Source organism: Hesperophylax consimilis, unplaced genomic scaffold (assembly GCF_061612785.1).
Source record: "Hesperophylax consimilis isolate HC1 unplaced genomic scaffold, BYU_Hcon_1.0 scaffold_39, whole genome shotgun sequence".
Lineage (NCBI taxonomy): Eukaryota > Metazoa > Arthropoda > Insecta > Trichoptera > Limnephilidae > Hesperophylax > Hesperophylax consimilis.
Window position 1 is genome coordinate 71,013 of NW_028301269.1, and position 12,656 is coordinate 83,668.

At 40.9% G+C, this 12,656-nt stretch overlaps 2 protein-coding genes across 2 annotated transcripts in view; both read left to right on the forward strand.

Moving 5' to 3' along the window:
* The window catches only part of LOC149408987 (CLIP domain-containing serine protease B4-like), a 25,513-nt gene extending 17,065 nt beyond the window's left edge, over positions 1–8,448 (forward strand). Inside the window, exons 11-12 of the mRNA XM_089650241.1 lie at positions 4,212–4,482; positions 8,355–8,448. Coding sequence (XP_089506367.1) covers positions 4,212–4,392 — 181 coding nt within the window. The 3' untranslated portion in view covers positions 4,393–4,482; positions 8,355–8,448. The remainder of the gene's footprint in view (positions 1–4,211; positions 4,483–8,354) is intronic.
* Positions 4,472–12,212, forward strand: LOC149408988 (uncharacterized). Its single transcript, XM_089650242.1, has 4 exons — positions 4,472–4,482; positions 8,355–8,463; positions 9,505–9,612; positions 10,820–12,212. Exons 1-4 carry the CDS (start codon positions 4,472–4,474, stop codon positions 10,985–10,987), a joined length of 396 nt encoding a protein of 131 aa, XP_089506368.1. The 3' UTR covers positions 10,988–12,212.
* The last annotated feature ends 444 nt before the right edge of the window (positions 12,213–12,656 follow it).

Below are 12,656 nucleotides of genomic sequence, written 5' to 3' on the forward strand. Positions count from 1 at the left end.
GACCATGCGGTGATTACCGCGGATTGAACGCCAGGACCATACCTGACCGGTACCCAGTACGACACATTCAAGATTTCGCCCAGTCACTGAGGGATACCAAGATATTCTCCACAATAGACCTGGTACGAGCTTACAACCAGATTCCTGTAGCTCCTGAAGACATCCCGAAGACAGCCATATCCACGCCGTTCGGACTCTTCGAGTTTCCAGTCATGTCCTTCAGCCTCCGTAACGCAGCCCAGACGTTCCAACGTTTCATCGATGAGGTCACCAGAGGATTGGACTTTTGTTACGCCTACATCGACGACATCCTCATTGCCTCATCATCAGAAGATGAACACATGAACCACCTCAAGACCTTGCTCCAGCGCCTGCAAGAATATGGGGTGGTCGTCAACGCCAGCAAATGTCATTTTGGTTTGCCTGAAGTCAAATTCTTGGGGTACCTGGTGTCTGGTGAAGGCACTACACCCCTGCCAGAGAAAGTCGACGCAATAAACAATTACAGTCGGCCTGAAACGGTGAAAGATCTACGACGCTTTTTGGGAGCTCTCAATTTTTATAGGAGGTTCATCCCCAGTGCAGCAGAGATGCAAGCACCGCTCAATGATTTCCTCACCGGAAAACAGAAAGGCAAGCAGCCCATATCCTGGACAGCAGCGACCATGGAAGCCTTTGACAAGTGCAAGGAAGCCCTTGCTCAGGCGACCTTACTAGCTCACCCAAAGTTCGAAGACCCCCTATCCATAGTCAGCGACGCTTCTGACACCACGGCCGGCGCCGCACTCCAGCAGCTCATCGCAGGTCACTGGGAACCGCTGGGTTTCTTTTCAAAGAAATTTAGCGCAGCTGAAAGAAAATACGGCGCTTATGACAGAGAACTCCTGGCCATCTACCTCGCTGTGAAACACTTCAGACATATGGTGGAGGGCAGGACGTTCACCATATTCACGGACCACAAACCCATCACTTTTGCCTTTCAACAGAAGGCTGATAAATGCTCCCCAAGGCAGTTCCGACACCTTGACTTCATTAGCCAGTTCACCACGGATATTCGCCACGTAGCGGGCAAGGATAATATCGTTGCAGATGCCCTCTCCCGGGTCGAGTCAGTCGACGCTCCCCTGGACTATGCAGCACTGGCAGCTGATCAGGTGAACGACACGGAACTAGAGCAATGCTTAAAGGGAAGTTCTAGCCTACAACTTAAGAAAGTGCGCATTCCCGGCATCAACACGGACTTGTACTGCGATATGTCTACAAATACAGCGAGACCTTTTGTCACCAAAAAGTTTCGGCTCGCAGCATTCAATGCAGTCCATCAGCTGGCTCACCCAGGCGTCAAGGCAACGGTCAAACTCATAACTGAACGTTATGTCTGGCCGGCCATTAAGGCAGACGCAAGGGAATTTGCACGCAACTGCCTACAGTGCCAACGCAGCAAAGTGTCACGCCACGTGTCGGCACCCCTAGGAACGTTTCCCAGACCATCAGCCAGATTCGAGCATGTGCACATAGACATCATCATCATGCCCTCATCTGAAGGATGCCGATACTGCCTCACCTGCGTGGATAGATTTACAAGATGGCCAGAGGTTTTCCCGATTAGGGATCAGGAAGCAGCAACTGTGGCGCGTGCTTTCTACCAGGGATGGATTACTAGGTTCGGTACTCCGCTCCGAGTTACTACCGACCAAGGAAGACAGTTTGAGTCGAGGCTGTTCAGGGAGTTAAACTGCCTGGCAGGTACGACTCAGATACGTACCACGGCTTACCATCCTGCGGCTAACGGCATGGTTGAGAGGCTACACCGCCAGCTTAAGGCAGCAATCAAATGCCATCAGAATGACCGCTGGACTGAAGTTCTACCCACAGTGTTAATGGGAATCAGGGCAGCTTAGAGGGATGATCTCGCTGCCACTTCTGCCGAACTGGTGTACGGCGAGCCACTCCGCCTACCTGGAGAATTCCTCGTTGCTCGGCCAGCGAACGACGACAGCACCAGCGATTTCCTCAAAGAGCTGAGGCAACATTTTAATAACCTAAGGCCGGTTGAAGGTTCCCGACATGGTGAAAGGAAATGCTTCATTTTTAAAGACCTTCCCGAAGCTACCCATGTGTTTCTAAGGGACGACACCGTAAAAAGCCCGCTTCAGAAACCCTACACTGGCCCTCACCAAGTGGTACGACGGAACGAAAGAACGTTTACGATTTTAAACAGAGGCAAAGAGGTAACGGTGACTATAGACCGCCTCGAACCTGCGTACATTGCCCAGGAAACTAAGGGAACTACACAAGGAATAAGATCAACCCTTCCTATGCCCGCTACCAACCCGGATCGCACTCACACGACCACACATTCCGGTAGGCGTGTTCGTTTTCCGGACTACTTTAACGTCTAAAGGCACGTTCAATCCTAAATGCAAAATTATGTGTTTTGATGAAAGCGGAGTCATGTAGTGATCGGTTGAGGCATCGTGGAGCTGCGTGCACCAGACCATCTCTGCACAAGCGCGGATAATAGTGCTCACAATAGTTATTTTAGTGTATTCTCAGCCTGTGTCGTGAACAGTGTTTGTAATTTATAATAATTTTGTTTTTTTTCTAACCATATTATTTTAACGTGAGAGAATACTACAACAACCGTACAGTGGCCCTGAACCCAAGATAAATGCAACAACCCCAGGACCAACCCTTCTTAAGACCATCAATAAGCAAGATCTGACTCAGCTTTTCTTTCTATCGCGGCCCTCAACCATGCCGCTGGAAGGGGAGTACTGTAGCGATACGCCACTACTTCATTTGAACGGAATTCCAGAAGTTTCGATATTTTCCAAACAAGATTCTTGGATGTTCTTTTATTATTTTTCATTTTTGTTTGGCAAATTATACATAGCAACCAAATTGTTCTAGAAACTTTAACTTATAAAAGCGGCAGCGTGAAGGAACTCGCTAGTATTCCGTCTCCAAACCGCCAGTCTAGTTGACTTAAATATCGCTAGCATTTTATTGTGAATAATAAACTAGATTTTTTATGTTGTACACTAAGATAACTACAGGTACAAAATCGTGGCCGATAAGCACTTCCGGCACTCAAAGAAAACGAATTAACGAATCGGAGTAAAATTGAAACTTGGAGACGAAGCAGAAGATTTGTTACAATAGACGACCATTTAAATCATGCGCAGTGGCACCGAAGTAACGAAGTAGGTAACATAATATATTATTAATTTTAGTTTTTATTGAGTAAATAATAAAAAACTTCAGTGAAAAATATTATGGCTTTAAAAATATGTTCACTTAGATCAGAAGTCCAAAACTTTTTGGTCCAGTAGACCACGTGCCAATTTCTTCCTGTCTTGGGTAGACCCTAGCGATGGGATAAAACACTATCTGCTCACATAGTAATAATACATGCATACGATTAGATCATTGTTGATTATAATTATTCTAACATATTAATGGATTCCGCCACAAAGGAAAGGAAAAATTCTTTTAATAGAAAATATTCAGTTGAATCGCCAAAGGTAAGGTAAGATGTAATTTAACTTACAAGAACAACAAAATGGAATTGACCTAATAATAATGATTGGATTATTTGTATAGCACCGTTTTCGTGAAAACATCACCTCAGGAGCGTGATAAAGGAGAATTTTTCTCATTGGTTACGCACCATTGGCGTCACACCATTAATTTAATGGTAATACAGATTTTGGAAGACTGAAATTGTTTATCAGGATTTATTTTTGCATTTTGGTAAAGTAAAATAACTGTAGTGAAGAGATTTGAAATTTTACCTTCAATATTAAAATCGGTTAAACTTAAAAATAAAGAAAAAGGTCTCTACTCTCGACGCCGCCATACAGTGCATGTGATAGGATGTTGTATATTAATATGCATCGATATATTATATTTGTACAATTTTATGATTTTCAGTTACAGATAAAAAGTTTTTTTAATAACTTTACCCTGTATTATTTGTAGGTTATTTAAATACGCAATGTGCATGCTTCTTCGCATTTCTATAAACATATATGCATAAACCGTGGTTGGTTACTAATTGGTCAAGAGAAAATTGTTACAGGTTCCCTGGTCAAGATATCACTCCCCCTCCAGAGGTGGTATTCACCGTCACTAGGTGGGTGAGACATCCCCAGTACAACCCCGGAAACACTACTCTCTATGTTAATACTTCTGTTGATTGGTTGCAGGTTCCCTGGTCAGGATATCACTCCCCCTCCAGAGGTGGTATTCACCGTCACTAGGTGGGTGAGACATCCCCAGTACAACCCCGGAAACACTACTCTCTATGTTAATACTTCTGTTGATTGGTTGCAGGTTCCCTGGTCAGGATATCACTCCCCCTCCAGAGGTGGTATTCACCGTCACTAGGTGGGTGAGACATCCCCAGTACAACCCCGGAAACACTACTCTCTATGATTTACCAAAAAATGATTTAGCGCTAATCGAAATGGACAAGCCGTAAGTATCAAATATCTCTAAATATTATAAAACAAAGTCTGTCTTTTTGTGCGCTTAATTCTTCTTAACATGTAAATAATGCGCAGTGGCACCGAAGTAACGAAGCACCATAACAAAATAGAATAATGGTATTCCCAATTAGAATAATGGTATTCCCAATTCTGAGTTGAGGATGTTGGATCTCGTTTTGTGTAACATTGAATTAAATGTCATACATAGCGATTCTCCCCTCGTATATGAGGACAAATATCACCCCGCATTAGAGTTCCGGTATTCTTGTAAAAAGCCTCCGAAGACTACCAACTTACCTAAAACTACAGACGGCACTTTGCGGGGATGGATTTTTGGTAGGGGTGATTTTGTCAAACTTTATCAGATGATGAGCCAATTGGATTGGCATGAACTTTCTAAATTCGATACCGTTAATGAGGCACTACACCATTTTTATTCATGTATATATAATGTGTTTGACGCTTGCTTCCCTAGGAAACCTCCCAACAGAGGTGGACGTAGATATCCGAAGTGGTTCACTAGAGATACCATCAGGAGCATTGAGAAAAAACATGCTCACCATAAAAAATGGAAAGCTACTGGTGACCAAAATGAGTATGAAATGTTCAGTAATCTCAGAGCAGTTGTTAGAAGAAATGTTCATATAGCATTCCGAACGTATGTCGACTCAATAGAGAGTGATATCAAGCATGATCCCAAGGCATTTTGGGACTACGTAAAATCACTGTGCAAGGATGGTGGTATAACAGACATCATGATGCATGGTGATCGGGAAGTTAGAGGAGCGGATGTAGCCAATGCATTTGCAACCCATTTCCAATCAGTGTACAGTAATGAGCCTCCATTACTAAATCCCATTTCTGCTTCCATGTTGAATGTGAAGGGAGCTCAAAACATTGATATAAGTCATATAGACGAATCAGATGTTAAATCTTCAATTAATAACATGAAACATACACATTCACTTGGGCCAGACTTTCTTCCAGTATTTTTTTTAAAAAGATGTGTTGAATTTTTAAAAATGCCACTAAGTTTTATATTCAACCTATCTTTAGATACTGGTATATTTCCTGATTCCTGGAAAGTCTCAAAAATTTGTCCCATTTTCAAAAGTGGATCAAAGACATCTGTCGAAAATTTCAGGCCAGTGGCAATACTTTCCGCCCCGGCTAAGTTATTCGAATCGATAATTCATAAACATGTGCTGTTTCAAGTAGAGCCTTTCTTAATATCGGAACAGCATGGGTTTAGAAAAGGTCGATCAACAGATACTAACCTACTGGTACTCACAGATTATATTTCCAAATCTTTAGATAAGGGCTACCAAGTAGATTGCTCATATAATGATTTCTCGAAGGCATTTGATACCGTAAACCATGACATATTATTAAATAAATTGTCAACTATAGGTTTTTCTTTACGGTTTCTCATATTCTTTGCAAGCTATTTTACTGGAAGAAAGCAATTTGTATCTCATGGAATATTCTTGTCAAAATTATTCCTTGTGCTGTCAGGCGTTCCACAGGGCTCTAATTTAGGACCACTCCTCTTTCTGATTTTTATTAACGATATTACAGAAAATATTCTGCATTCCAGGTCACTTTTTTTTGCTGATGACCTAAAACTATTCTTGGAAATTAAAACTTTAGAAGACTGCATTCGACTCCAATCGGACATTAATAGAATTGTTGACTGGAGTAAACGGAATCGGATCGAATTCAATGTTTCTAAATGTTTCATTCTTTCTTTCACACGGGCACGTCATACTTGGTTTTACCGGTATACCATGAATGCCCGAAGTTTAAAACGTGTCTCCACTATGAAAGATCTTGGCATCATGTTTGATAGTAGGCTGACATTTCATACTCATATCGAAATGACGTGTAGTGCTTCACTGAAAATGCTGGGCTTCGTCCTACTCACTGCGAGGAATTTTAGAGACACCCGGGTTCTCCAAGTGCTATACATTGCGTTGGTTAGGAGTAGGCTTGAGAGTGGGTCGGTGGTTTGGAGCCCACATCAGGTGAAGTATTCCCTTATGTTGGAGAGAGTGCAGAAGAAATTTCTGAGATTCCTCTACCTGAGGGAGTATGGCTACTACCCGTGGCTCTATCCTACTGACTTTCTCTTGGGCATGCTCGGTATGAACCATCTACGGGTCAGAAGAGATGTGCATATTGTATCACACTTCTTCAAACTGATTCGTGGATGGTTTGAAAATCCGATTATCATGGAGAGTATTAGTCTCTATGTTCCTGATGGTTATCTCCGTCACCGACAGCATAGACTGTTTTATCTCCCGGCTTGCAGGACCAACTTGCCTGCAGGTCTGGTGGGGAGAGCAGTCTTGCTGTTGAACAGAATTAATTCGGATATCGACATATTTAGCATCGGTGAAGCTGCCTTTAAAACGCAAGCTCTATTGATGCTGGTATAGTTTATACACCGCTAACTATTATGTAATACCATTTTACAAATATACTTAAAAACGAAATAAAATGTAATTTTGTAATGTTTTTAAAGGAATAAACAAATTGAATTGAATTGAAAAAAAAAACATGCAACGAAGTTTGATAAAGTTTTCACTATCGTTTAGATAATTTCTTCCGGTAGGTTTATATATGTATAATAAATGGATATTATATTTATTGAAAGTAGAGAAAAGTCAAGCGACGCCGGGTACGCGTCAGCTAGTAAATATTAAAATACTTTCAGAATCATTTTCAATTAAGCTCCTAATACACTGAGCCAATAATGTGTATATATGGTTCTTTGTGTGCCTCTTATCACTACGAATATAGGTAATAGACATACACATCGCCTGGAAAACGGAGAGAAACGGTCGATTTAATCGAAAAAGCGATTTTTATATATTTTGCGAATAATTGTATAAGAAAGAAAAAACTTAATCTATGGAAACAGCTACAGATAATCGTAGCTTCTGGTTTTCATATTGTAAACGAATTCGTAGTAAAGATTAATCGAAAATGGTGAATTCAAATTAAGCTTCGATCAAAGCTCGCGGGCGCGTATTCTAGTGTACATAGTTTAATGTCATTTTGTATCACTGGCATGCAGAGCTCCGGGCCAAAAAGGCCCCTTTATCTTTCATCGTGAGTTTAAATTGTTTCAGAAGTATGAAATTGACTGAATCGTGCAAACTAATTAGAAATAGGCTGAAATGGACCTGTAGATTTTGGGTTTATTTTTTAAATTTAAATTATTATATTTATCTTGATAAAAAATAAACCCAATAAAATTAGTGAGATTGTAAGAAACTCTTGAAGGAACAGAAGTAACACAAGGTATGCTGTGTGAAGGGTCTTTCTGAGGAAAGGAAGTTCTAAGAGGGAAAAGGGAATGAGGGGGTCAGTATATCCAGGAGTGCTCGACACGATGGAGAGGATGAGTGTTGCGTGGAGAGAGTCCTGCTGGAGAGGTCACCCAGTCTCTCTCGAGCCCTCCCATCCGCCGCCAAGACCTAGACAAAACCAAACGTAGTAATCCACTTCCGGTGACCTACGTAAAAGGTCTCCGAATAAATCAATAGAATGGGCGGCGTTACCCATATCCGCTCCCAAAAAGTAAAGTTTTTATCTAATACAAAATAGGTTTTACTTAAAATATGAGTTTGCCTGTATTGAAATGTAGAAATGCGCTACTAAAATTATCCGAGCCAATCGCAGCGCCACCTTCGAGACTTGCGGCACGCGTCTTGTAGATCTGCCGGGGAATTATGGAAGTTGCAGGTAGACCAGCTATAGGCTATGCTGCGAGGCCCATACTGCAAGTTTTGAAAGTTCCAGGTTGCATTGCAAATGTATCATCTATGGTAGAGTAACTCTGTCATGATGTTTCAGGGTCACCTTCAGCAGGAGCTACCGGCCGGTTTGCCTGCACACAGTGCACACCCCCCAGGACTCTGTGGGGGAAGTCACAGTCACTACGTGGGGCTCTTGGGCTGCCAGCGTAAGTTTACCATCATTGGTCCAATATTATAACATCTCCTATCCACTCCGCTCAATTTGCTGAATTAAATATGGAGCTTGGGATCATTTATGTGATACAACTCAAGAACGATAAGTCTAATAAAGACTATTTTCCAATGAATGTGTGTTAGCGTGTTGGTTCTCCCCGGAAGCTCGCCCTAGAAAAAGTTGATAGTTTCTAAAAATGAGGTGATTTCAGTTTTGTGTTCTATTTTTTTTAATAATATTGCTTTGTTATTACATTTTTGTCGAGTAAGTACAAAAGTTAATTTATATTCCTACTTTTTTTAAATTTGCTCCAAACAGGGGGCCCTGAGGAAAAGATGTCCCTCAGGAGCCATGTCTTCTTTGGTGATTGGTCTATTTAAGGTTAGGAATGAGAGGAAGTTTTGGGAAGGAAAAATGTATGAGAGGTGGGTTGGAATCTGGTGTCAATGTGAAAAGGAGTAACGGACCTATGAATCACTGCGACGCAAGGCGATGGGTCGAAAGAATCCGGCTGGAGAAGTCGAAAGGTTTCCCTCAACCAGTCTCTCCCTCACACTTAGAGAGTTAGGACCTAGACATACCTCACGCCACGAATCCGGCCACCAAACTTAGCCAGCCCATCGTGGTGACAAATGGGTGCATGGCATATGGGTGTTGGCTATTAAACAAATATGATTCCCGGGACGGCGGTATGCATACCCGCCTCCCCAATTGGAATATACCCTTACAATAACTTGCAGTAAGTATACATAAAATAAGGACACCGTTCATACGCTCTTTTAAAATCACCGCTTGTTAAGAACCTAGAATATGGGCGGCGTTACCCATATCGAGCAAACTCGAGGTGAATCATTAGCTTTAAACCGCAGTAAGCAATTTTACATGTTTTTAATTAATATTTTGAGGACTGGTATTAATTTTAATCAAATGGTAAATGTACATGACACAAGTCACTTCAGTGGTTAATAAAGAAAAACAACTACTTTGAAATTACTAATAAGGTGTTTTCGTTCCTGCGTATATATAATTACAGCTGCCAGCTTACCTCGTGCCTCAAGAGCAGTGCAGAACCTGGTATCCTCCCGGCAGAGTAAGAGACGAACACATGTGCGTCACCTCCAAGTCAGGAGATTGGTGTCGTGTAAGTAGCAATGAAGCAACTATTCATTAATTCAATGCACTGCTCGATGGGCCTTGCGGGCTATTCTGTGATTTTGTTAAATCATTCATTTATTAAATTTAAATATCCCTTTAGTTCCCATTTCTTATTCAATTAAATAATTTATTTACAACGGAATGTTATTTCTCATTAGCTTTCTAATAACGCTAATAATTCAACATAATTTAAATAATACAGAATAAAAGACTTTTCACAAAAAAAGTTATAAACAATTGTATGAAATATACAAACATGAAAAGTGAATTTCACAAATAAAATTTATAATCAGGCCATGGGAAAAAATTGGTAACTATAACTATTTTTAAAAACATGTGAAATTGTTGCCATTAAAAATATCTGCTTCTTCTGCACATTGGTTACCTAAGTTTTGTATGCATGGAAAAAGAGAGTTTATAAACGAATTGGTATGGATTTATTGTTGCAGCGAAAGATAGTTCTAGTTCGTGTGACTATATTACGAGCAAGCAATGAAAATTAATAGCAGTAATGCAGGCCTGTGAATTAATGATTTTGAAAAATAAAATGACGTCAGATACCATTTTTCTGTTGGACAGCTTTATTAATTTTAGATTTGTTTCCGGGCTTAGGTGCGCGGCCCGTACTGCAAGTCTCGAATGTTCTAGGTTGCGTTGCAAATAGAACATTCGAGACTCGCAGTACGGACCGCAAGTCTCGAATGTTCTAGGTTGCGTTGCGAATGGCTCGTATAATTCTAGTAGCGCGACGCCACGGGAGTATCTGATAGTATTATTACGCTACTGTCTGGACGGTTTCGGCCCTCTGATTGGCCGAATTCAAATCGTATGTTTCGGGTAAATTCCGCATAGCCTTCGCGCAAAAAAAATAATTCATGGGTCTGTAGGCAAAAAACGATCACTCTGCTCCTCAATTTTAACCGACTGTAAGGTTCATTTCGGTTTGCAGGAACAACAAAAATTAAGACCCAATTTCACACTGAAATACCGTTACAAAATTTACTTCAATCAAATTCTAAATTGCTACATGGTTATTAAATGGCTAGTTTGTGTATTGGTGTAGTCGCATGGCTGTGACAAGGGGCCATACCTCCCTTTACTTGCGGGCGGCTCCGCTCGTGCCACCGAGCTTTTCACTGCACAAATGCATTGCTTATATTCCACTTTGACTGACTCTAATGTGCGCATTGCAGGAAAACAACTGGTACTTCTTGTCAGCCAGCACCGGACAAGGGGTGACCTGCACACGGCTGTTGGTGGGGATCATATTGAAACTCCAAGTAATAAATGACACCTGCTACCAATTTCTCGTCCGCGTGGCCCATTACGCTCCCTGGGTGGAGAGCGTTGTGTGGCCGTGAACCCTGTTCGTCCATACATCTGACCAGCCGTTCAAATAAACAAATTATGTTCATTTTTACGTAGCATCTAGTCAAAAAATAAAGTGTGTTGTATTTTACTATGTTTTCTTAGATTCAATATTTATTTATTAAGAAATAAGGGCACTAGTGAAAATTACTGTAAGCAAAATTCACTTAAAATAACAATATAGAAAGAAGAATAACAAAATAAATATTTTAATAAACAAGACAAAAGAAAAAAAGAATTTGCCTTAGCCAACGAAATGAAGAAACAAAAACAAAATCAAAAACCTCGCTGGAGTACTGATATCATGTTTAGTTAGTACAGCTTTATACTTGTAGCCCGAAACCGTAGTATAATTGTTACATTAATACGTATCAGTGAACTTTGATCTAATGAATCATTGAAGGAAAATGAAAGAAAATTAATATATCGAGACTCTTCAACTGACAATTTACCATATTGTCACATAAATATTATGTGACTAGTGCAGTTCTTGCCTATTTGGTAATTTTGTATATGGTGTTTTTTTTTAAGTTTGGCAATTTTTTTTTGGAGAGGAAAAATAGTTTTTGTTTATGGTCACTTCCTCCCGTTTAGCATGGACTAGCTGATCGTGAATTAGTCACTCACCATGAAGGTGTTTTAATCTGAGTAAATCATGTGAATACAAGTGGTTTTTATCTTTAAAAAAGGCGCGGGGTGTTTTTCCTAACACGAATAGTTCGTGTAGGTTTTTGTGCAGGTTATGTGAATCCCACTTTTTTCGGTGATAGCCGGTGGCCAGTTTTGTGGAATTTGTGTTTTGGACTTGAAATTGTAAAGAGATTGGTCCTAGTTGTGGCTAGAATATTATTAACCCCGCGTCGCGAAGTCACGGATTGCTGTTGGTTCTTCCGAAGTCCGTAAGTCTTGGAGACTGGTTGGACCACGTGCTTCTCGGATGAAGATTCTTGAGACGCTCTCTGAAGGTGTAGCGCCCTTTCTCCCCAAAGTGAAGGATGACCTTGGTTCCCTGGATTCCACGCCGTCCCCAGTTGATCCGTGGTTCCGTCACGGGACCGTTCCCCTCTACCAGAATCAAGTTTTCGTTCGCCATCCGTTGTTTTCCTTCGATACTCGGCCACGTTTAGTTAGCATAGTGTGTTCAGGAGTCCATCTGGTATGTTTATGCTTTATATTCTTTATGTTACATTGGTATACTTTGAACTCCCATGTTGTGTTTTTTTTTATGGTTACATTATAGATTTACAAAGTTCATCCTCTTTTATTTTCTGATTTCCTACCTACTTGACAGAAAACTAATCCCATAATCCTGAGTTGAGATCTCTGCTCTGCCGTATAAATTCCTCTACTTTGATCCTGATTATCTCACCATTGCATTGGAATGTTTAACCATTACAATATTATGTACAAAAATAATATTAAAAAATTTCTTCTTTGTATGTAAATACCGCATAAGAGTCCCAACTGCTTCCAATCTTCTGGAGCCAGTGACTCTATTTCATCCCCAATTGGGGTATGTCGTGAGGCTGAAGGGAGTAGGGAGGAGAAGGAGGTGGAGAGGGAAGAGAGTGGGGAAGTACCTGGCTTTTCAGATCCGGTCACCAAAGACGGCGCAAAACCATTTCAAGCAACGTTTCAATTCTGAATGGTGGTCTTATCTTA

Excerpts from the sequence above, each read along its gene's own strand:
- LOC149408988 (XM_089650242.1), top strand. Across the intron at positions 8,464-9,504 it reads GGGGCTCTTGGGCTGCCAGC|CTGCCAGCTTACCTCGTGCC; the intron begins GTAAGTTTACCA and ends ATATAATTACAG. Across the intron at positions 9,613-10,819 it reads AGTCAGGAGATTGGTGTCGT|GAAAACAACTGGTACTTCTT; the intron begins GTAAGTAGCAAT and ends TGCGCATTGCAG.